This window comes from Amblyomma americanum, chromosome 10 (assembly GCF_052857255.1).
Source record: "Amblyomma americanum isolate KBUSLIRL-KWMA chromosome 10, ASM5285725v1, whole genome shotgun sequence".
Lineage (NCBI taxonomy): Eukaryota > Metazoa > Arthropoda > Arachnida > Ixodida > Ixodidae > Amblyomma > Amblyomma americanum.
Window position 1 is genome coordinate 105,172,555 of NC_135506.1, and position 24,987 is coordinate 105,197,541.

General features: G+C 43.6%; 1 protein-coding gene across 1 annotated transcript in view; it reads left to right on the forward strand.

Moving 5' to 3' along the window:
* The window catches only part of LOC144106573 (poly [ADP-ribose] polymerase 2-like), a 67,158-nt gene that overhangs the window by 12,585 nt on the left and 29,586 nt on the right, over nucleotides 1-24,987 (forward strand). Inside the window, exons 3-9 of the mRNA XM_077639420.1 lie at nucleotides 7,403-7,724; nucleotides 7,816-7,912; nucleotides 7,980-8,063; nucleotides 8,132-8,216; nucleotides 8,307-8,445; nucleotides 9,507-9,573; nucleotides 24,741-24,875. Coding sequence (XP_077495546.1) covers nucleotides 7,403-7,724; nucleotides 7,816-7,912; nucleotides 7,980-8,063; nucleotides 8,132-8,216; nucleotides 8,307-8,445; nucleotides 9,507-9,573; nucleotides 24,741-24,875 — 929 coding nt within the window. The remainder of the gene's footprint in view (nucleotides 1-7,402; nucleotides 7,725-7,815; nucleotides 7,913-7,979; nucleotides 8,064-8,131; nucleotides 8,217-8,306; nucleotides 8,446-9,506; nucleotides 9,574-24,740; nucleotides 24,876-24,987) is intronic.

The window sequence follows — 24,987 nt, forward strand, 5'->3', positions numbered from 1 at the left end:
TTGGCTCACATGAGCTTGAGCTGTGCAGCTTCTGACCTTGAAAAGCTCGTTGTGACATTGTTCTTTTCTTGCATGTTTGCTGCATTCCTTGTTCTTCTCTACTTTTTATAGTGATATAAGCATATCCTCCATTGAAGTCAAGTTTATGGAACCTAGTGATGCGACGTAAATGCCAGGCCAAACTTATCCAGCACACTAACTATGCCAAGCTCCTGAGAGCCTTGTTTCAAGCCAGGCTATGATGCTCATCTTTATCAACCAAAAGAAAACTGTCGTGCCTACTTTTTGAAATTCCAACTTGCACCCACCAGTGCAGTCTATTTTGGAAAGCGAAAAAAATAGCACTGGGAATGAAAGCAGTAGGTTGTCAATTTGCGACTTGCCCCGATTGCCCTCATTTGGAAGCAAGAGGAGACTTGCTTGCAGTGCATTATAGCACAACATTACCTGAGCTGGCTGACTCATTTGACGCTTCTAATTATGTTGATAGTACTGAATAATCAAAGATAAATTTGTTTCGATTCTCAGATAGTTCAAATATTTGTTACTAGGTGGTTTCAGCAAGGGGCTGTGCAGCCATAGCTATGCTTGCCATGCTATCAGTTTAATGCCTGATGGAAGTTGTTGTAATTGATTCCTGTTTCTTATCACATCACTGATGATGGCAATGCACCTGTGATATGCATCGAGTCTGATTCTACCAGTGATGATGATGACACACATATGTTCATTGTGGATTCTGATCATCCCAGTCATTAGAGCGATGATGCTGTTGCCCAACATAATTCTCATGATAGCGAGACAGGGATGAATCAGTTATGTACACCTTATTGACTGGAAGAAAGGGAAGTAAGTTTCACAATGATGCATGTGAAAGAAAGATGAAGTGCTTGAAAATGTGCTTGGAATAGGATAGTAGCACACAAACGCTCTCAATCACAACATACTGTTGTCATGAACACCTGAGTCAAATAATATAATTCTACATGCAGCAGAGAACTCGCAACCACGCACGAAAGTTGGAGAGTCCTTTTCGTCGACATTTTCATGCTCGCACACTTTTCCGTCTCACACTCTTGCGTATTTCTTTTAGAGATGGCTGTTTGTTGAATTACTAATCGATAGGGACGGTGGAGGAGCGCTGACATTTGAGTGTGCAAAAAGTGACGAGAGGAGAGCAAAAGGTGCGAAAACACTGAAATTCAAATTTTGGCTATAGATAACTTAGCTTCTACGAAATGCATAAAAAAATTCTTGCTGGAGGATATTAGTAAAGTGGTGCTTTAATTTCCCAGGAATATCACACCTTTTTTGGGAGCCCCTTTCAGAGTCCCTTTAAAGTCCTCAATCATATGCTGCAATTCGGCCCCCGCATTAAATGCCTAGGCAATATCATCAACAAAGTATCCCCACTCATCCCGACTAAATTCTCTGAGTGTTCCCCTGATAAACACAGTGAAGAATTGGTGTCTCCTTGTCTGACCCTTCCCGATTGCCATTTTATCACTTTTCCTGTGGTGTACTAGGGTCATTGTGCAGTTCCTGTAAGTATTTTCTAGCACCTTTACTTATGTCTCCTTCATATCCTGGTTATGCAATAGGCTGCTGATGTTATACACTTGTCACATGGGCACTGCAAAAGCCTTTGAGAATCAGGTCCTTATACCCAAAGGCGTAAGGAGTGCAGCTGCACGGCACAAATGTTGCGACTTTGCCGCTAGAGGCTTTGGAGACGAAGGCACCCGTCAGGGACCTGTGTAGCCCAAAGGCGCGGCCTTCGAGAACCAGCAATTGCAGTGCTGTGTAATGTAAAAAAATAAAAGCAATGAAAAAAAGATGCAGCCAACTATGTTTGAAGACATATTTAAAAAGATACGAAAGGTGCATCCGGCTTTGCATTTTGCAAGGGTATTTATATTTTATGCCCAGCTTTCAAGACAGTAAAAGTGTTGCGCGCCCCTGGTGGCCAAGGCAATGCACAAAACCTGCCGGTGCTTTTGAGAGTAGCTGTTGCAGTTCTTTTAAGGAAGCAGTTAGAATAAAAAAATTGTCTGAGCTCAAGAAATGGACAGGATACACCACTTTAATTTTAAAACACTCAGTTCAGCCGCCTTAAGCACAGCAGCGGGTGCTAAGCCTAAACAACTGTTTTGCCTTTGGGCTGTGCCGTGTAGCTGTATTGCTGCTCCTTTGAGCTTTTGGTCCTTTCGTGAAGAGGTGCCTTTGCTGGAAAGGCCTTCGAGGAATGCCATGTAACAGGGGTATTAGCCATTGGTTGAGTGATTGTCTGGAAGGGCTGATTATATTCTGGTTACATATGTGGAAGCAGATTATATTTTTTGCATTTCTCTGTAACCTGTTTGACGGTGTGATTATGGTCCATTGTCAAGTACCCTTTTCTGGAAACCCCTTGGAGCATGATCCTTTGGTTGACTGAAGTCTAAGGTTGAGCTAATTCTATTAGTGATTACATTTGTGAATGCCTTATATGCAACAGAAAACAAGCTAGTCAGCCTAGCTTCCGCTACACCCCCTTTTTTATAGGATAAAATAATGCTTCCATTCTTCCATGCTTCCTGCAAACTTGAGGTCATGAAGAATTGTATATACAGGGTGGCAGGTTTTTGTAGCCTGATGTCTCTTCCATTCTTCAACAAATATGTAGTTACTTGATCCTTTCCTGTTGCTTTTCCCCTCTTCATTGCTTCTAAGGCTTTCCCTACCTCCTCCTTTGTTACCGATGGGATATCTGTTTCCTTGGCCTAGTGTCTTTTTCATTAGCGTCATAATTATTTCAATTTCTGTGCAAATCTGTGTAGAATCGTTTGGCTACATTTAACTATTGTGTCCATATTGCAAATGTACATCTGATTTTTGCCCATGCCCAATTTTCTCATTGTCGCTGTTAGGTTTCCTCATTTCTTTAGAGCTTGCTCAATCCTCTCCATGTTGTGGTACTTTAGGCTCTTACCTTACTCTAATTGATTAGCGTTGACAGTCCTGCTAGTATCTATAGGGATCATGACCTTCATGCTCTGGCATTTCTTAACCGGATTATTTGTCTCCTTGGAGAGTTTGCCAGTATCCTTTCTAGCTTCCTTACCCTGTAATTTTGTAGCCTACTACACAATTATATGGGCACAGAGGTAGTGCATTCATTTAGTGTGCAAAAGGCTTGTGGTTAAGATGCTTATGCCGTCGCAGTTCTCCACTGGTTAAAACAAGAAAAAATTACAGTGTTAATAGAATTCACCTACTAAACTTAGGGTGCTTGCTGCCTGATCCCGGCAGCAATTAACAGAGCCAAGGACCAGGGATGCTATGGTAGCCAAGGTTCATCCACGTTAGTAAAGCCGCGTTTATACTCAGACTTCCTCGGGGCGCAGGCGAGTGCCAGCAGTGGTCAGTCATGTCAGGCTGGCGATGCCATTCCAGGCGCGAATTCGGCCCTCCTACAGTCCAACTACTCTGACGCAGCGCAGCGGCTGCGCCAGGAGTAGTGCATGCGCAGAACGTTAGACGCGCCATCTCTCGTGTACTTATGAAGCAGCGCCGCCCCGACGAGAGGCGGAACCGGCCTGGCACACGCGGCTGGCACACTCGGCGCGAAATAAAGACATGCTCCAAGTCTCCCTCCACCAGTGCGGTCAGAGTGCGCCAAAGGCACCGAATGCGTCGGCGGTTAAGCGCAGTTGGAGTATAGAGGGTCTCGCTTTGGCCGACGTGACGTTGCTGTGTCGCGCACGTTTTGTCAGAGTATAAACGCGCCTTAAGGTTCCCTGAGAGAACAACAACCTGCCCTCACATGAGAATAGTATTTGGACATCCACGTGTATGCAGTACTTGGCCACTCTGGTGTAGTGCTGCGTAAGCACCTTTAATTCCAATACAGCAACTAACCTCCGGCCCTCATTTCCCCAGTGGCTGCAGAGCAACTGACCAAGGAAGTGGCCAGGCCTGTTAAGCGGAGCGTGTTAAGCATCTCTGGGTCCAGACAGGGCAACGCTAGAAGCTGAACCTGGAAACGTTTAATGCAAGAAAATTATCCCTGGAGGCTAGCCTAGCAGCGCTCTTCAAGGAGCTATTGAGCATTAAATCAGATATCATAGGTGTTAGTGAGGTTAGGAGGACAAATGTGTCATATAACAGTGTTAAAGGGTGGGTGCATATTCTGCTTACAGTGGTTTAGTAGCGAGGCAAGAACTGCAGATGTAGGATTTTTGACACAAAGGATATATCTGGTAACATCAACAAATTGTCCAACATTAACAAAAGGGTGGCAGTTTATGTAATTACGCCTAATAAGAGCTAAGCTTAATAATAATTGATTTAATATGCTAATAATTGTTATTAAGTTAATAATTACACTTAATAAGTTGAAGATTGTTCACTCTTACACACACCTACATTCAGTCATGATGACAAGATGGTCTAAAGGTTCTATTGAAAACATAAAAACGGCTGTGAACAAAGAATGCAGTACACAGTACTGGTGGGTGACTTCAATCCGCCTTTTTCACGACGCGACTGCGCATGCGCCCATCCCCTGGCGGCGGTGTCGCGAAACATATTGGAAGGGTCGCGCGCTCCACTCGAGACCGGCCGTGGAAGTGTAAACAAACCGGCTTCTTACGCGGGGTGCAGCGTCGGGCGCTCAGCGCGACGCATTTGACGATGCATACGACATGTGTTACATACGGCTGCAATGCCCAATGTGTAAAGGGAAGCACTCGGATTTTTTTTGCTTTCCGAACGCTTCCCGGGACCGCATTCGACGCAAAGCGTGGATAAAAGCAGTTCGTCGGCTCGACGATCGTGGCCGCCCTTGGGCACCGTCAAGTACGTCAAGACTGTGCGAGAATCACTTTGTGGCAGGTACGGACAAGATATTGTGGTTAAATTCGTATGCAGTCTATCACGAAATGGTTTATCCATGGGCAGGAAGGCCTCGAATGTCACCGCGGCATTTAGACTTCGTTCCGACGCTTTTTGCTTTCTCAAGCAAGAAGGCCGACTGGGCAAGTGCTGTGAGCTGCTTTCAACGCGCGATGGAGCGGACAGCAAAAAAAAAGCTACGAGAGCATTCACACATGGTGCTAGATTTTGTCATAATCTCCTATTGAAATTTCCTTGCTTATGCCACTACACCCTGGCCAATCCTCCGGTGTGGGTATGTGCCATGTATTAAGAGGCAGAAGAAGAAGGTGCGTTATGCGTGTGTTCGCATCATATCCATGATGAAGAGCGCTGCGTGGTATCGCTGGAATGACTCAATATGCGCCCCTCGCGCTCATGTTTATGGACGCGCATGCTTGTTTAACCTATGCAGCGGTGTGCCGTGGGAAAATAGCGAAATTCTAGCAGAGCTGCCATGTTGCGAGTACGCTTGTGCTTTTGTAGTTCGTGTAGCTATTCGGCAGCGCTTGAGCACAACGATTGCTCATGAAAACTGTTGTCTCCTGTCGTTTTCTGCACTACGGTGTGCACTATGTAGTATCCACCTTTTAATGGATGGCAGGCTACACAGCGGAAAACACCAACCTCACTGATCGGGCATATTTCATTGAACATTATGTTCCGAATGTAGCCTTCATATCTGAAGTGGCGGCCCTTGCTCAGCTGGCGTTCACATCGCATGCCGGTTGATCGGAGATACTGAAGAATTTGCTCTTCGGTGGGCACAGCAGCCTGCTTCGGACTTCGCACCCAGCCATCAGTCAATCCTAGAAATCCTCCAGGTATCAGGTGCTGCCCAGGACACGCCATCGTTGACAGATTCCAACAAAACGTGCTCCGCAGCGGCACTCAGTCCAGCCGAGTTTGGCGCACAGTACCCTTCCAGTGAGCTTCCAACGTTGTACGTGAGGTGGCAGCACAGGAATATGAAAAAGGCGGATTCCCAGGAAGTCAAAAAGCAGGCAGACGACGAGGTAGTAGTAGGGGCACATGTTCTAGGAATAGCAGCTTGGATCTATTAGTAGCATTTGCGAACTGAAATGGTTTGTATCAATTGTAAATGCCTTCTACAAATGTGAGAACAGGAAATGAGCATGGAAGGGTCTGAATGGGGATACCAAAATTGAAATAGACCTTGTAGTATGCATTCATGCTGGCATCGTGCAGGATGTGGAGGTGCTAGGCAAGGTGAGATATAGCATCCGTAAGGTAGTGAGAGCTAGAATTAGTCTAGATTTGAACAGTGAGTGCAAATAACTACTGAGGAAGAAGCAGGTAAACTAGTTCACGGTAAGTGGGAAAGTGCAGGAATACAGGATCTCACTTGAGAACAAATATTTTGCTTTAACCAAGGGAGATGACCTTGACCTTCCAGTACTAGCAGTGAAAGCCCGTTGTACTTAAAGGGGCTCTGAAACACCTTTTGAGGAGAGCACATCAACTTGCATTGTGTTGTCATAAACACCTGAGCCAAATAATACACTCTACATATAGCAGAGATCCCACTATTGCGTGTGAAAGTTCTCAAGCCCTTTCCGGTGACTTTTTCATGTTCACACCCTCCTCCGTCACTCATGTAATAGTCAAGGGATTGCTATTGGTTAGATCCTTTTTAGACGTCGGGCAGCTACCATGGCCATTGCCAGTCAGCATTGCTCCGGGAGGTCGGGAAGCTCCGCCTGCATTAAAGAAAATTTTGGCTGGAGAATATTCGTCAATTGGTGTCCTTTTACATTCCATGCACACCACAACTTTATTGAGAGCCACTTCCAGAGCTCGTTTAAAAGGCTTGGGCTGGGATGCTTTATTTTTCATTTTTTTAGTAAAGTACCACTATATTGAATGAATGAATGTGCAAGCAACAGATGACAACCTTACCATTATAATCAGTGTGAACAGTAATTTCTCTGTAAAAATTAATGCATGTTTTGTGGTAAATGTGCACACAAGTCGGCGCTATTTTTGTATGGGGTCGGCACACTGTCTATTACTGTTATATGTTCAGAGAGATCCTCCTGTATAAGCATTTGCACCTAGAATTGAACTAGTTAAATTATATCTGCACTGCACTGAGACGAATTCTAAAAAGAGCCTGCACTCTATCAGGTTCGAGTCATTCACCCAGTGGAGCTTTATCAGCCCAGCCATCAGCAGTATTTGCTCAAAATGTTTATTTCCAAAACTTTAAATTGCTTCAGCAAGGCAAGAAGTGGAGCTGGTTAGTGCATTACCTACAAGTGGAACCGCTTACACAGGATGGAACAGAAGAGTCATCACACCTTGTTGTCTCTCTTCTTTTGCTTGTGCTGTCTCTCTTCTGTACCAGCGCTGTGGTCACCTGTAGGTGTTATGTTGCCTCGTGGTGCCACTGCCGTGATTTCTTTTATGTTCATCAGCTAATTTTGTCTCCTGTTTTTGTTTTGTTGTCTTTATTTTTAACCGGCAGAGAAAGAGCCCGAGGGGAGACCTGCTGCTGAAGATGTAAAAAAAAAGCCACTAGGGGTACTCCCGCCTGTTGACCCCTTGTGCACTGTTATAGGACCAGCCTTTGTCTATTCAAACAACAAAGGATTCTACAATGTCATGCTTACTCAAACATGCTTGGAAAAAAATATGAACAAATTCTATGCAATGCAGCTTCTCGTAAACTCACATGATCGCAGCTATTACCTTTGGTGCCGCTGGGGTCGTGTCGGAGAAAAGGGAGTTTTCTCACTGATCCCCTGTGGTGATAACCTCATCAAGGCACAAGTACTATTTGAGAAAAAGTTAGTCACTTTTTTATTTGTCTTACTGAGAAATTTTAGTGAAGAAGTGATCTTGTGTTTTAACTGCTGTGTCTGCTTTCTTGTGTTATAGGTTTCTTCAAAAAACAAAGAATGAGTGGTCCAAACAACACAGCTTTATTAAGTACAGTGGAAAGTATGATATGCTCAAGATGGACTACACAGGAGAAGTGAGTACATGCGTGTAATTACTAGAAAGTGGAATACTTGTGCTAATGGCTCATGTTGATTTTCAAGGATACTGACAGTGAGAATATAGAAAAGCAGGTTGTTGATCTTGCCAACAATACTGTCAAAAGCAGACTTGAGCCAAGCGTGAAGGTAAGTACTAGTGTTAAAGTTCCTCTTTCAAGAAGCTTGAGTCGGTCTCTGCATTATCGATTTTCCAGGATCTCATGATATTTATATCTGATGTCAAGGAAGTGCAAAAGTTTGTCATTGATATGAAGTTTGATGTGGTCAAAATGCCATTGGGTAAGTTTTTTTCAACTTAATTCAGACTGAATGAAGGCATACTAGTAGTTGGACATCTTGTAGTGTAGTGACGTGTGTGATTATTTGCAGGCAAGCTTACGAGGGAGCAGATCCGTGAAGGCTACAAGGCACTCTGCAAGGTTGAAGCTTCCATTAACAAGAGTAGTAGCCAAAAGGAGTTGATGGATGCATGCAGCGAGTTCTATACCTGCATTCCTCATTCATATCCGTAAGAGAAAGTGCTTGCTGGAACTGCATGTGGGTGATTTCAGTTTGTTCTGCAATGGGCAGCTAGTTGTCGTCTTTAATTTAGTTATTTTATTACAAAGTTAGCAGAAAATTATGTGTGCCGAGTTTTAGAAAAAGAAATAAACTCGAAGAAATAAACTCCACAAGAACAACTAGGTGCACTCATGAGCATTTGTAAATTCGCTGCAAAAGTTGAGACACCTCACAAAATAATTTGTTTATTCACAACCAAAGTGTGCAGAACCAGCAATATGCACGAGTGTAGAAGTCTGCCTTTTCACAATAGTTTCTTGGCATTTTAGTTATTTTTTTCTCTGCAAAACTAGTGTATACATTTGTGCTGCCTCCTCCCCCAACTTGGCAGCCAATATTTGAGCAAAAGAGTCTGCAAAGAGTAATTGCATGTCACATGTGTATAATTTTTATTGTACAGCACGTTCTCTGGGGAACTACTGGACACTGACCCAGTGAAGCCCAGTATGATCGTGTCCTTGAAGTGTCATTCTGTTCACACTCTGCTGAAAACCTTTATCGCACAAAGGCTTCACCATTATGCAGCAATGCCTTCCTGTATGCCGTCATATCATCTAGACTTGCAGTTGTTTACTTTTATGAAACATTCGCCAGACTCGGGCTAATTGGTCATACAATATGTGCTGTCGTGCAGATGGAGAATTCATTATCTCGAAAAATAAGTTGCGCCCTTTACATGAGTGTATACAGAATTGCAGATCTTTTTTTTTTGTTCGAGGTGTTTGCCATTGGGCATAATGAGAAATGGAGAGAATGTTTGAAGGAGTGTAAATAAGCTCGCTTAAAAAGTGGAAAAAGTTCTCGATAAAGCGATCATCGAGAGGAAAAGGAATTAACTCCTCAAGAACAACTAGGTGCAGATCTGTTATCCCCTAGTCATCATGCGCCCTCATATAAAGATGTTAAGTAATGATGTTGACTAGCCACCCTATGGTTGTTTTTATCTGCAATAACCTATGTGCTGTGCTTCAGCAACACATGTAGCATTTAGAGCATTTATATTTTCAGACGATCACGGAGACCTGAGATGATCCAGACAAATGAAGAGGTTCAGATGAAGATGAGACTTCTGGAGGTGGGCTCACAAGATAGAATAATGTACAGCTGCAGCCAAAAAGTCTGTGGGGCACAATATTAGTGAAACACATTTCACTGCCATCTTTGCTCACAGGCTGGAATTCTTACGTGCAGTCTAATTCCCAGCTTGTCAATTACATAGTGCAACATTAAAGATACACTAAAAAGGAATCTGAACTTCTCTTATTACTGCAGGAACTCTATCTACACGTTCCGTGCATTCTTAGAAAACTTTGAATTATTGTCATTGTCCTGTGCGGCCGATTGCTCTAATTAAATTGAATTAAACAACCCAGCTCAGGCCTTTTTTTTTAACTCAACGCGGTTGGTAGGGGGAGTCAACCAACGCATGTAGTGCCTTTCAGCCAGTTCAGTGGCGACTTTGCTTTCGCATTTATTTAGTTTTTTAGGTTTCTGTGAATAAACAGTCTCAGCCACAGACAATATAGCCGCAAAGTAGGCCCACGGAAATAAAAATACACGTGGACTCTGATTTACCAATCACTCCACCGATGGCAGAGCGGCAAGCCGCCACAGGACTGGCTGACGCGTTGGTCGACTCCTCCAACCTACCGTGTTGAGTTAAAAAAAAAAGATGGGAGCCGGGACATTTAACTCGATTTAATTAGGGCAATCGGCTTCACAGGACAATAATTATAGGTTTCTAAGAATGCCCGGAATGTGCAGATAGTTCCCGCGGTTAGAAAAGTAGTTCAGATTCCTCTTTAGTACACCTTTAAATTATAGAATATGTGGGAACTGGACGTAAAGAAATTAAATTTCTTTTGCAAATTTGTGTTCCTTAAATATGTGGTGGTGGGTGTACAGTCTTGGCCATAATATTGTGGCGCATGCTTTAGTGATCAAATTGCTCTTGTGCTTTACTTGGCAAGAATTCGGAGGAACTTAATACATATTCTAGCAAATGCTGCTGGTGAGCTCATGAATATATCCAAAAAACCATATTTTTTCTGTAGAGCATGTGAAAAAAGTTTAAATACTGAATCATGCTCTGTATTATTTTGGCTGTTCTTGTACGAGGCGTAGCGACTTGGTACCATGGCGGGCTTTCACAAATTAGTAAATCGGTGCAGCAGTTTCAGACTATTTGTTTACTGTTCAAAAGCAACATTTTAGGTTATTGGAATTCAAAAGTGTAAGTCAATGCAAAAATGAAATCTGCTACACAAATTACATTTGTCATGTAGAGAGTGTTTCAGGCCATATCAGAAATTTTTCTCTTTAGAGAAGAAATTTTTTCGTTTTTATTTACTGACACTGTTATCGGTAATGAGGCATCTTGAGAAAACGAAGCAGCACGGAAAAACGGGGGTGAAAAAGACACATACGACAGGACGAATGCTGCACTTCCAGCTGATTTTTATTTAGAATACCAAAGCTTAAGTACAGCACTACTATCGCCTCCTGGCAATCAAGGGCAATGATCCAAAAATGCCATTTCATTATCAAGAAGAGACAAGGAAGCGGTGCTGACACACTGACCACCTGCTTTTCTGATGTGATATGCTTCAATAATCTCTTTCCATCCAATCCCTTCCACATCCAAAAATTTTAGCTTTCCGAGATATGGGTTTACACTTACAATCCCGGCAGTGGATAGCAAGATGACCACTTTTCCCTTCTTTCACCAGATTATAATGCTCCCTAGCTCTCTCATTAAAACAGCGTCCCGTTTCACCAATGTACACTCTATTGCAAGTGAGCGGAATGCTGTACACTACCTTAGTAGTGCAACGGGTGAAAACGAGTTGGTGGTTTATAGTACAAATCGGCCTTACTAACTACTTCTTACTAACCATCGTTGGGCAAACTTCTGATAGCTTGCTTGGGGCAGAGAAGAGCACGTTAACACCGTATCTGCTTGCAACTTTCTTAAGATTATGAGAAACTCTGTGAAGGTATGGAATTACTTGCGTTGACAGCCCCTGGTCTTGCTTATCCGTCTTTTTGATGTGCTTTTTCTTTTGTAGCAGCGTCTCTGCAACAGCTGACAATAAATCTGGAGGAAAGCCGGACATGCGCAATCGCTCAGTTTGCATTTGAACACTTTCAAACATTTGATGCGGACATGATTTTTTCAAAGCGGAATTGAGGCAATTAATGGCTATTGCTCTTTTGATTATTTTTGAATGAGGACTACTGTAAGGGAGGAGTGCCTTTTGTGACCTAGGGTTGTACATCCAGCATATATGCCTGTCCAAGAAATGAATTCTCAGGTCAAGGAGCTGTATACAATTTCCACTAGGGAGTTCAAAGGTAAACTTTAAGCCTTTTGCAACCTTTTGCAAGGAGTGCCTTTTGCAAAAGCACTCCTCTCTTACAGTAGTGCTCATTCAAAAATAACCAAAAGAGCAATAGCCACAAATTGCCTCAATTCTGTTTTGGAAAAATCATGTCCGCATCAAATGTTTGAAAGTGTTCAAATGCAAACTGAGCGATTGCGCATGTCCGGCTTTCCTCCAGATTTATTGTCAGCTGTTGCAGAGACGCTGCTACAAAAGAAAAAGCACATCAAAAAGACGGATAAGCAAGACCAGGGGCTGTCAACGCAAGTAATTCCATACCTTCACAGAGTTTCTCATAATCTTAAGAAAGCTTCAATCAGATACGGTGTTAACGTGCCCTTCTCCGCCCCAAGCAAGCTATCAAAAGTTTGCCCAATGATGGTTAGTAAGAAAAAGCCGGTTTGCACTACAAACCACCAACTCGTTTTCACCGTTGCACTACTAAGGTAGTGTACAGCATTCCGCTCACATAGAGTGTACATTGGTGAAACGGGACGCTGTTTTAATGAGAGAGCTAGGGAGCATTATAATCTGGTGAAAGAAGGGAAAAGTGGTCATCTTGCTATCCACTGCCGGGATTGTAAGTGTAAACCCATATCTCGGAAAGCTAAAATTTTTGGATGTGGAAGGGATCGGATGGAAAGAGAGATTATTGAAGCATATCACATCAGAAAAGCAGGTGGTCAGTGTGTCAGCACCGCTTCCTTGTCTCTTCTTGATAATGAAATGGCATTTTTGGATCATTGCGGTTGATTGCCACGAGGCGATAGTAGCGCTGTATTTAAGCTTTGGTATTCTGAATAAAAATCAGTTGGAAGTGCAGCATTCGTCCTGTCGGTATGTGTGTCTTTTTCGTCCCCGTTTTTTCGTGCTGCTTCGTTTTCTCAAAATGGATCAATACCAACTGGCCCAAACTTCGGTGCTTTTGTATCGGTAATGAGTTGTTCTTAGTAGTTCATAAAAAAGGCATTGTAAATAAAGTATTTGTGAATTATTTTACCATAATAACACAGTTTGCTGCATTAATGCCATAGAACCTGTGGATGCTTTTTGTCAGACAAGATTTTTTATTACAGGCACTTTTGGGTGCATTTGTGATGTGACATACATTCACTTTGGTAATCTGGGAAATTTCACAAACTCAAAATATCATCTAAGATGGTGGCCACTTATGAAACTTGTTTCAGAAACTGCACTTTACTACTTTTTCTGAACTTCTGCACAGATATGCTTCAACAGCCAAGGCCTTTTCTTCAGGAAACACTATATTGCCTGAGTGCTGCTGACTGCTGTTGCATTGCTGTCTCTGTAGAAATTAGAACAGATTCCACTTCTATAAGTGTTCTTTCTTTGTAAATTGCTTTCTGTGGGCTGCGTGCACAAGCATCTTACTCGTTGCTGTGCCTTGAAGGGCTACAAAGTTAGGGTTTGCTTGGTGTTGGACTTGGTTGCTTGCGCTGCCTATGCCTAATTGGCAAGGAGAACGTGGTCAGGTTTAGATTATTTTGCAAGCTGCCTACTAGAGGTTTTCTCACTGAATTCAATCCTAGTGCCACTGAACATAATCTGAGTGCTGACTGATATAATCTGCACGCCATGTAATTTAATCTGAGTGCAAAGCACTTATAATCTAAGAGCCAGCATATTTAATCTAAATGCCAACTCGAATAATGCCAGCGCCTACCAGTTTAATCCGAGTCAACTCAATTAATACGAGTGCCAGCTGTTTTAATCTAGGTGCCAACCAATGTAATCCACTTAAAGAAAATGAATGTGCAGAGGACTCTAAAGCAAAGAACATGAATGCCAGGCCTAATGCGAAGTTGAGATTATTTTTGAGACTATATGATGCCTAAGTGTCAGACCCACGTGCACTATTTCGCTTTCTTCATGCATCTTGCAGCAACCAAGAGTCACGCACAGCTGTAAAACCTCAGTATTTGACACAGCTCTTGTGTCTTTCAGCTTAGACGCATGACCGGTAAATAAATATGGCTGTTGTGTTCTGTTGGCTGGTTAAGCACAGCTGATTATGGGTAGTTAGATGCATTGGATCTGCAAGCTGATTCCTTGTATGGCCTTGACACAACAGCTGGCTGTTTTCATGAAATCTCAACCAATGCAGAACGTATTTTTGAGGTTCTAATACTACTAGCAGAAACGAGGGTATAGTGTAATGCAGAGTTGATCCAGGTGGGGATACTCATAGAACATTTCTTCACTTTACCACTTTTCATTTTTACACAGCAAAGTGAGCGGAGCTTCACCAAAGCTTACAACCTTGGTCGAGAATGGCTACTGGTCTTTTAGTATTATCACATTAGCAGCAGTGCCTATTTTGCCAGGTCGGCTATCCTAAAAGTATGTCACTAACAATCTAGGCTTATATAGCACAGAAGAGCCAGTCTTTGAAATGCAGTTTTATTTTCTGGAGCACATTAGGTGGCTGAAAGCAGCGTGACCTCACACTTTTTGCACATCATTGTCACACAAAGGTGTCAGCATAAACGTAGAGTTATGGCAGTTGAAAGCAGCACACTCTACCCACTATATTTGCTGCATAGAGTGTCTAGCAGTGCTGAGCCACAAACTGCGCCTATGCTCTCTTTTGGTCATTCTGGGTGGAGTGATGAGTGCCAAGTCCCTCCGCTCTCTAAGGAAAGCTCTGAATTCAGACTTGAACTTCAAAAATATTTTCTCTGCAGGGTTAAAAAATGGGCTGTAAAAAGACGGCCACTGGATTGTGTGCACCTGACTAGTCAAGCTTGCCTATTCCGCATGGCTGTAAGTGGGAGCATTGTCAAAAATAAAAAGAGCTTCTGAACCAAGTTCTTTTGACAGGGGCTGATATGTCGCTTAAACATTCATTGAACATGAGCCACTGGACCTTGTTGACAGCCGTCCAACATACAACCTTTGTCCGTAAAGTTCCAAGACTGATTCTATTAAAAAAAAAATGCGTTTAACATTGAAATCATTTGTGCAGCACCTCTTCGAAATAGTCTCCCTTGTAGTCTATACACAACTTGCAACAATTCTTGAGCTTTTGGAAACAGTTGGAAAACGCTTCTTTTGGCAGGGCTGTCAGCTCCTTCGTCATGGCGTCTTGAATGGCCTCCATGCTCCCCATCCAGCGACCGTTTAGGGCTCTCTTCGCACGAGGAAACAGGAAAAAAATCACATGGGGAAAGGTCAGGCGAGTATGGTGGATGGGGAAGTACAGTAATGCTATGCTTCGCAAGAAATTTTGTCACGCTGAGAGCAGTGTGCGGCCTTGTGTTATCGTGGAGTAGGCTCCATTGTCCAGATGACCATAGGTCAGGGCGACGGCGTCGCAGTGCATCATGCATGTGTTGGAGCACGCGGATATAAAACTCCTGATTCACCATCTGCCCTCGTGGGATGAACTCGTGATGTATGACACCTCTGGCATCGAAAAAAACTATCAGCATCGTGCTTGTTTGGGTCTTCTGCCTCCGCACCTTTCTCGACGACGGAGAGCTTGTGGAGTGCCATTCAGTGCTCTGCCTCTTTGTTTGAGGATCGTATTGGAAACAACATGTTTCGTCTTCAGCAATGATGCCGTTGACGAATGCAGCATTCTTCTCTGCCTCGGAGTGCAAATCAGCGCTCAATGATGCCCTCGTGTCCTTCTGGTCCTGTGTGAGGGAGTGCGGCACAAGTCTGCTGCATGAAATGGTGCGGTATTGCTGCATGATTTCCCTGATCCGAGCCACGTTGTTTTCATTCCATGAGGTTGAAGGGTGTGCCTGCCTTGTGTAGTCTTTCACCAACGTTCTCCCCGAAACAAGCCTCTTGTGCCACTCGAAAACTTGCTCCCGCGATAACGTCTCATTGCCGTAAGCGTCACAAAGGAGCTCATTCGTCTGTGTGGCTGTCTTGCCAAGCTTCACATAAAATTTTATGTTTACACGCTGTTCGAGGTGGACGTCCATCTCTCCACATTCACTCGCAATAGAATGCTCAGACGACTAGTGACAACGTATTTTTCTACATGTGCCATCTAGCGGCTGCGACAGCAGTAACATAAATTGCTCAGGTTAGCCTGAAAAGATAGCGCTACACATATGCACCAACATTTGCTTTGGGCAATCATTTCCAGAGAAGAAAATAAATCAGCCTCGAAACTTTACGGACGAAAGTTGTATGACACCATTTGCTGACATGCAGGCAGCAATGTTATATTATAGACACCAAATTTTTGCTTGCTTGTTTTCTTCTTTCAAACGATGCGTTATACATTGGTATACAATGAGCACCCCATGGTATTCATCTGTGACCGCTAAATAATTAAAAATAGGGGGCGCCCAAACTACGGCAGACATTGCGTCACGGTGAAGCTCCATCACGTCAATTTAGACTTCCGGGTCGTTCCTGCGGTTTCGTTTGTATAGGCATTGCTTGCAGACGTGTAGTTTCCACCTTTCTTTCATTAATACCAACACTCACACCGCTGAAAAAATGATGCTGTGCACTGCCTCAAACTGCAGCAACTTCACTGCAGCAAAATGAAACATGTTCCGAGTGCCGTCAAGTAGTGAATGGCGAAAACAGTACGGCGTTGTGATCCGCTGGCAGACTGCCTGCTACGAGCTGCACGGACAACACTTGTCTTTACTTCGAGCATTTTGTTGATCGTAAATGTTTTAGAGCATTATGGAAGTTTCGGAATTTGGTTAAGTAGTCTGTTTTCTCTCTTTTGAGGAGCACCAATTTCTTTCTCAAACAACTTCGGCCACCGCCGGTCTCGCATGACGGCGGCAGAACCGCGCTGTCATAGGTGTGCATGCAGATATGTGTTATTCGGCCTCCGTCACTACAGCTTGACAAGATGTTAAAGGACAGAACGATTTATTCCTCAGAAATTTGTGCTGCATGCGAGTTGCTAGAATTCAGAGCTAACACTTCAGGCCTATGCGATCACAACCGTCAACTGCTGAAACGGCGACACCGGTTACGGCGGGGCCCCGTTGCCTGAGACTGCTGGTCACAGTATGTGTTTACAAGCGCGTTTTTAGGATTTATTAATTGTTGTATGAGAATATATTTGCTAACTTCATGTCCAAAGTGAAACACACGTTTTCACCAGCAGACCAGTCGACATGTGTACGTAGCAGGTATGGAAAAATTATAAGCGAGCTGTTACGTTAAAGTTCCCCGTTTCCGTAGACCCGCAGTTATGTTTCTTCATTCCTGTGTGCAGAGAGGGAGGGTGACAGACAAGATGATCGCATTACAAAGTAATAAGAATTACTCCCCACCACTCTTTTCATAGTCTGAGGTAGTAAGTTATGAAAAGCTTCACTTCAGGATAACCGAACTTTAAAAAATATAGCAGCCAACATAGTCTAGTTGTTTATCACCTTTCATTGTACCGCACATAGGAGAATCTGGGACAAATGTTATAATACTGAGCTGTCCCTGTGCAGCAAAGCATCATTTGAAATCGGTCTAGGTGCTGAACATGCATGTGAAGTAGATAAATGTCTGTGTCTCTAGCTTATGTGTGATGCATTGCATGCTTGGATGTCGGAATATTGCACTGAATGGTTGACTTATTGACTCTGACGTTAGTGATTTCAAGAAGTGCAGAATGCTGCAAGGACGGCAAAGTCTGGTCTGGTGGTTGGTCGGATCAATTATCTGTAAGCATAAAGAGTAATAAACGTGCTATAACTGCTTGTTTTAAAGGGCCAAGGAACACATTGTGTTCGTGGACATTCCATACTTTTTTACCAAAGTACTTTTACCATACTTTAATTCCATACTTTTTGCCAAAGTCAGTTCACATACAAGCTATGCCGCAGTGTTTATGCCAAAACTAAAACTGGGTGGGAATGCTTTTTGTTCAACATTGCAGAAGACTTGGTCAAAGGAACTTGTAGTAAATGCTTAAAGCAACTCGAATCAAGCTTCTGTGCGTGCTGGAAAAGTTGAAGCATGATTTTTTTATGCTCTACCATACTAATTATTGTAATTTACTATTTGTTGCTCAGATCTCCTGCATTAAACTCGTTTATTACGTGCTGTGCTGTATAAAATGTGCCTGCAAGAGTTTTTGCAAGACAAAAGTTATATCAGATGTTATTACCCACTTGACAAGAAGTTTCCAATTAACAGCCGATGAACTTTCTCATTTTGCAGTTCAACAGTAAAGCTACCTATGTGAATAGTTAGTTCTGCTTTTGGCTGCGGTCTGCTTTCGGTTTTGTCTTTTTGCCTGACTTCGTTTATGTTGTGGTGCCTGTAGCTAAGCTGTGCAGCAGGCTTTGATGCTTTGCTTTGGCTTGAGGTTTGCATTAAAAAAAAACACAAGGCAAGCTGATCTTCTGCCTAGCTGCTTGTGTTATTCCTTGCATACCTTACCCTGAACATTTTGCATACAATCAACAGCTGAGGTGCTCACCATTGAGTATATCTGTGAAATCAAGAGTTGGACAAAAACTCGTCCGGTCGGGTTGAATCATAAAACATGACATTGATGACGCAGACCACAACAAAGAAATAAAACACACAAAAGAAGTTTCGGCTTGTTCGCAGTTAAAAACGAGAAGCGAGTGCGCGAGTTTATGTATGCTTGAAAAGGGGGTGCGTAAGCAGTTGTCAGATTTCTGCAGTTTCGGTTGGTTCAAAGCGTGACAGGTCGTTTGTATAATCAAAGATTCCAGGTGAAGGTGAGGGAATTTCCTCTTTTCTGCCACAAGAACTTGTGCCTTGCCCAGTCGATAATGTGCTGTTTCGATTTGCAGTGTTTGGCGATAGCACTGGAATCCACTTTCCTGTTTTTAGCGTCGTTTTTGTGATCTCTTAGGCTCCTTTCAAAGTTGCCAGTTTCGCCAATGTAGATGCAGTCGCAGACTGAGCAGGGAATGCTGTTAGCCATGCCGGGATATTTTTCTTTTGGAAGAACATCCTTTACGTTGACCAAAGCATGTTACAGTTTTCTGGTCAGAACGTGGGCAATGTCAACATTGAAGGTGTGCAGAATGCGTGCCAACGCCTCGCTGATTCCATGAGTGTAGGGAACAGCGGCATGTTTCAGGGGGGAAGACACAGCAGTTTCACGTTCTGGTCGACATGGCTGTTTTTCACGGATGCCACGAAAGATATTGAGTAGTCATTGCGTGAAAGTTCTTGCCGCACCATATCAAAGTCGTTTGCCCTGTCTTCGGGAGAACTGCAAGTGCGTTGGCTCCTTTTTAATAAGGTGGCAGCAACCGATCTCTTATGTGAGGCGGGGTGGACGGATCTAAAGTTGAGGTAACGTCCCGTGTGGGTAGGTTTCCTAAAAACGCTGAATGATAGTTTGCCACTATCGCGTTCTACCAAGACGTCTAGAAAGGGCAATGCACCGTTCGTGTCGACCTCGGTGGTGAATTCAATGATGTTCTCTGTGGGGTTCAAATGTGATGAAAAAGCAGGCAAAGCGTCTTTTTGAATAATGCATAAACAGTCGTCAACATATCTGAGGAAAACTTTTGGCGTGTGAGCAAATGTTGCATGGGGCAGCGTTCGGCAGACTACATGGTGAGGTTCGCAACGGTAACAGAGATAGGGGCACCTATAGGAGTACCTTGAAGCTGACGCTAAAACAGGCCTTGGAATACAAAATACGTGTTGCTGAGGAAGAACTGTAGGTGTCTGTAGAGGTCAGGAACGTCAACAGGGGTCCTTTCAGGTAAGGATCTGTCAGACTCGAGGGCAGAAGAGCAGGGTTGTACGGCAAGATCAACAGGGATACGCATGAAAGGCTACTTGATGTCTAACGAGACTAGCAGCTCGTTGTCGTCCGGTGATATGTCACTTACCTTTTTGATAAAATAAGTCGAATTTTGTACGTGTGCCTAGCCACAACCCACAAGAGGCGAGATGATGCGATGAAGGTAACCAGTTAAGCTGTGGAGTTGGGAACGACTGTAGTCCACGATTGGACGCATCGGCATACCAGTCTTGTGCACTTTAAGAAGGCCGTAGAGGGTGGGGGCCGAACCATTGGTGCACAGGAGTTTGAAGTAAAGTGGTTTGTAGGTAAGAGGGATGAAACTGAAGACGTTGGTGAAAATTTTTTGTAAATCGCGCTGCACCTTAGCAGTTGGGTCCCTGTCCAGTCGGCAGTAGGTGTTGACATCATCAAGCAGGTTTTGCATCCGGCCTACATAGTCTGTCCGGTCCAAAAGGACAGTGGTGTTGCCTTCGTCAGTGGGAACTATGACTAGTTCCTTATTGTTGCGAAGGCTAACAGCTTGGCGCTATTCCGTAGTAAGAGGGGGCAGGAATCGCCCCGGGCGGTACTTGGAGAGTACGCTGATAGCACGATTCCTTGCTTTATCTTGACATGCCGCATCCACTTGATTAGCAGCGTTCTCCAGAGCACAAACCAGATTTTTGGCGTCCAGGGTGGGTCCACAGTTGAAATTGAGGCCAAGGTTTAAAACGGGGAGTTCAGTGTCCGAAGCTTGTGCAGACAGGACGAATCGGGTGAAGCGAACGAGGAATAAGGGCAGGAGACTTGCAGGTGAGATTGAACTGAAGGTGGCCTTTGAACGATGCCGCACGAGTTGTTAGGGACACGTATTGACGAATGCTTGTATCAATGGGTTGGCCGTACGCCTGGCGAAGGCTAATGAAATCAAGAGTTGGACGATAACTCATCTGGTCGGGTTGAATAGTAAAATGTGAGATTGAAGACACTGACCACAACAAAGAAAAGAACACACAAAAGACGTTTCGGCTCCCATACGGGAGCCTTGTTCATAGCAAAAAACGAGAAGTGTGTGCGCGAGCTTATGTATGCTGGAAAAGGGGGCGCAGGGAGCGTGCGTAAGCAGTTGTCAGGTTTCCGCAGTTTCGGTTCAAGGTGTGACAGGTCGTTTGTGTAATAAAAGATTCCAGGTGAAGGCGAGGGAATTTCCTCTTTTCTGCCGCAAGAGCGTGTGCCTTGCCCCAGTCGATAATGTGCTGTTTCGATATGCAGTGTTCGGCGATAGCACTGGAATCCATTACACGTCATAGCCATCGTTAGGTTGGTAAAACCGAAACAGCATGATAGAAGATATTCGATTCTAAATTATTTAGCGGTCATGGGCGAATTGCACAGAGTAATCCATGCATTCTAATATCTAACGCATCATTTGAAGGAAGAAAAAACGCAACAAAATTAGGTGCCGATAGTTCTGTAAGGTTTGCTTCTTTGGTGCCAGTCGTCTGCACAACAGGCTGTCCCTTAACCGCGCAGTCGACGCTCCTCGAACACCATATATTATAGTTAGTCTCATTTACATAAAACCTGAACAAGTGGGGTCCTTCACACTGCAACTGTTGTGGCATATGCTTTGCGGCTGCGTCTTCTATGTTGCGGTTGGCTGGGCTATGAGTCTTAACTAACTTCATGTAGCGGCCGTGCGCATCCAATAGGCGATCAGTGCTACTTGTGCTGATGGCAGTGATGAGCAATTTTTCTTCCATTGCCTGCTTTATTTAATTTAGCGTGTAAACAGGGGTGTTGTCCACAATATTTTTTAGAGCCACTGCAACCTCATTTTCGAATTTCTTCGAAGCTCCACCTTTCTTCAACTCCTCTCGGTCACTACAGTGGATATCGCTGTCTTTAAATTGATACCGAGCGTGTCTGCCATTTTTTTTCGCATCTCCTTCATGCCTGGATGCATTGAGAATTCTGACCCTGTCATGTTTGGAGACTGCTGTTTTTTCTTCATAGTGCATCTGAAGGCTTCAGATAGGACATCAGAGCACGGCTCATTGGCTTCGATGGAAGAAAATACCGCACGTTAATGTACGTGTGAGATGAATGAAAAGGCGCAAACTACCGCCTGCTTATAGGCACCGTGTGCATCTAACTCCGGAATGATGTGTGCCAGTAGCGGCAGCGCGCATGTCCAGAGCGAGAAGGCAGCGCGAACTCGCTGGAGAGGCAGTGAGTGAAGCAGAATTTTGCGGCACGCCGGTGAGGTTATTTCGGGCCCTAATGAACTTTGTGAAGAGTATAAGAAATTATGTTGGCTGCAACAGGTCTTACCAGAATTCACCGGGGACCATGTTTTACGTATAGTTCCTGACCGAAAAGGGACACGGAAACATCCTTTTCATTCTAGGCCACAGGTTGAGCTTTTACTTCCATTGCGATTCCATATCGCACATCTGCCCCTGTGAAATATCTCGCGAGAACAAGATTTTGCTCTGTGTTCAAAATTTGTGGTCGCCAGGAAAATTGTGTGCCTAAAAAAAAAAAAAGACATTCTCTACGGTACTCAGTAATGAATCATATTGAAGCCCTTCTACTGAGCACAATATCTGCGCCTTACTGTGCGGCTGCTGAAAAACGAATACTTTCTCATTTTGGCTTTTTTTCAAAGCAGTCCATGCTATCTTGAATGTACTTTACATTTTCGGCTTTTCAGATAAAAGTGAAATGGGGGGAGCAGGAAGTTTGTAGTTGTCGCGCGTCATGCTACTGCATTACGTCACGTACGTCATACCACAGTAATCTTCGATTAATTCTTAGTTTAGGACTGCCCACCTTAGTTCCAGATATGCGCGGAATCCTTTCTTCTTTCCAATGAACTTTATTCTTCTGGGTGCTTATGGAGAAGCGCGGCCAGGTTCTCTGGAGCTACTGCGATATGTTTCTGATATATTTCTGCTTCTGTATCTGAGAGACCGAGACATATCCAGGAGATATATTTTCATGCATATCAGCGTTCAAATCCAACTTCCTCCAATAAACTAAATGTACACAAACCTTGCGAAAAAATCTAGTTTCTTCAGTATCAAAGTTGCGCAATTTGGCACTGTTTCATAGCAGAGACATTTGCGTCATGATCGCTTGTCCCATTCAAACAGTTCTATTGTGCCTTCTTGACTTTTTTCACTAGTAGAAAGGTCATTGCACACTCTTAATTCTTTGGCTTGCAAGAGGTCATTCAGGTGGTATTTAATGCCTTGCTTTGCAGTCTTAGCAGGCTTTGCAGTCTCCAAAAAGAACAAACATTAAACACAGCGCCTACAAAAATATCTTGGAACCATCGCTCTTTGCATTTTGTCTTAGCACGGAATGTAGAATACCATGAGGTAAATTAACCTCCTACACATGAAATGAAAAACTTGTCACTGTTTGCCAGAAGAGGATTTCATAGGTGTTTTTAAAAAAAATACCTTCTAGTTTGTCTGATTTGCCTCCTGAAAATTTTTTGGCTACACTTTCCTGCAGCTCGGCATCCCCCATGCTTGAGGGTGGCTAGTGACAGTGTGTCGCTTCGTTCCAGAAAGCTGCCACAGCAGCGGCACGTTTGCATTTTCCTGCAATGCCTGCCTTGCAGCTGCAGGTTGCTTCGACCAGGTGCCTGGTTGGTGGCAGCTGTGTAAGAAAGAGAAACTATTAAAACTTGCCTTAGCAAACAAACGAATATTCCTTCAAGTTGATTGGTTTCGAGGGTGCAGAAACGCATGTCTGCTCGATGCACCAGGCCCACACTCCACGTCCGTCTTCCGTCAAAATTTCATTCACATCGTGAACATGGCAGGATTAAAAAAACCTCGATGCCTTTAGCCAAGCTCTCTCTTAGAAAAGTTTGCCAGCCCAAAGGGAGGCTGGAACTCGGCATCTATAAGCAGCGGCGCGCAGGTGCCTTTTGTCATAGTCATGGAAAATCATCTGCTACGGTGCGGAGCGATCTCACTCGGGACATCATACTGGCCATTGGTGGCACTGAATGCAGCGCAGCCAGTGGAGGCGCCTGGTGGGTGCACGGTGCTTATATGCTATATACGTACCACCACTGTTTGGCTCTACTCTTTGGTACAAAGGCAGACGACAATGCGGCACACTCAACAGAAGCGCGTAACTTACCGTCTGCTTTAGAACTTTCTTGTCATTGGCTGTGCACTTTTTACTGAATAAATTGCATAGGACAAAATTAGCTAGTCTTTAAATATTTTTTTTACTTGTCTGACAAAACAATTGTATCTTTTACCGAAGACAGTTTAATTAAATGTTCTGTAATAAACAGTGCGCACATTAGTGAAATCCACTTGCATCAAGGCAGTGTTGCTTATAATATTGACATCAGCTGTGCAATATGTTGATGCTTCGCTTAGGTGTCCCATGGTCTCAAAAACTATCTCAACTTCTCTTTATTCCTGGCATTCATTTCTGTGCTTCAGAGTCCTCTCCTGTATTCAATTTCCACATGTGGATTAAACTGGTTGGCACCCAGATTAAATCTACTGGCGCTTGTATTATTTGCATTGGCACTGGCATTTTTCAAGTAAGGGTTTGGATTAAATATAGATACGCTGGTGCTTGGATTGAGTGCTTAGCACTCCGATTAAATTATATGATGTGCAGATTTTATCACTCGGCGCTCAGATTATTTCCGCTGGCATGAGAACTACATTCAGTGGGGAAACCTTAGTAGCATGAAGATGCGAATAAAGGACATTAAGCAGTAAACTCAGTAGCATGTATTTTTTCACTTCAGTGAATTTTGATATTGTTAAGCACTTTTCTCAGAGAGCTATTCCTGTGCAGCTGTAGCTCTAAAACACTAGGTATATGAGTATGAAATGCTGGGGAATTCAGACAGCTGCTTTAAGTGGAGCTGCAAATGAAAGCAAGGCATGTTTATAATAGCAACAATCGTTTAGAGGGAAGTTTTTCTTTGTCAAACGTGTAGGTAGTATTTAGAATTGTTTGACCATTGGTATAGAAAGCTTGAGCAGTTGTTGGTGCACTTATTTATTTTGAAAAACACTGCTTGTGTGCCTGTGAAAGCTGCTTGTTAGAACTTTGAAATTGAACTTAGTTAAATGTGAATTTCAGGCTTTAGAAGACATCGAGACAGCCCTGAAACTACTGAAGAAGGACATTCAAAACTACGTGCATCCTCTTGACAACTTTTACAGCTCACTTGGTTGTGACATCAGGGAACTGGATAGCAGCGACAGCGATTTGCCCGTAAGTGAATTGTTGAAACGTGGCTAGGATGTGCGTTGATGCAAAGCATGACGGCAATGATGTTCTGACTCCGGAAGTGTAGAACTATGTCTTAGCGTAGATAGCCACCGCA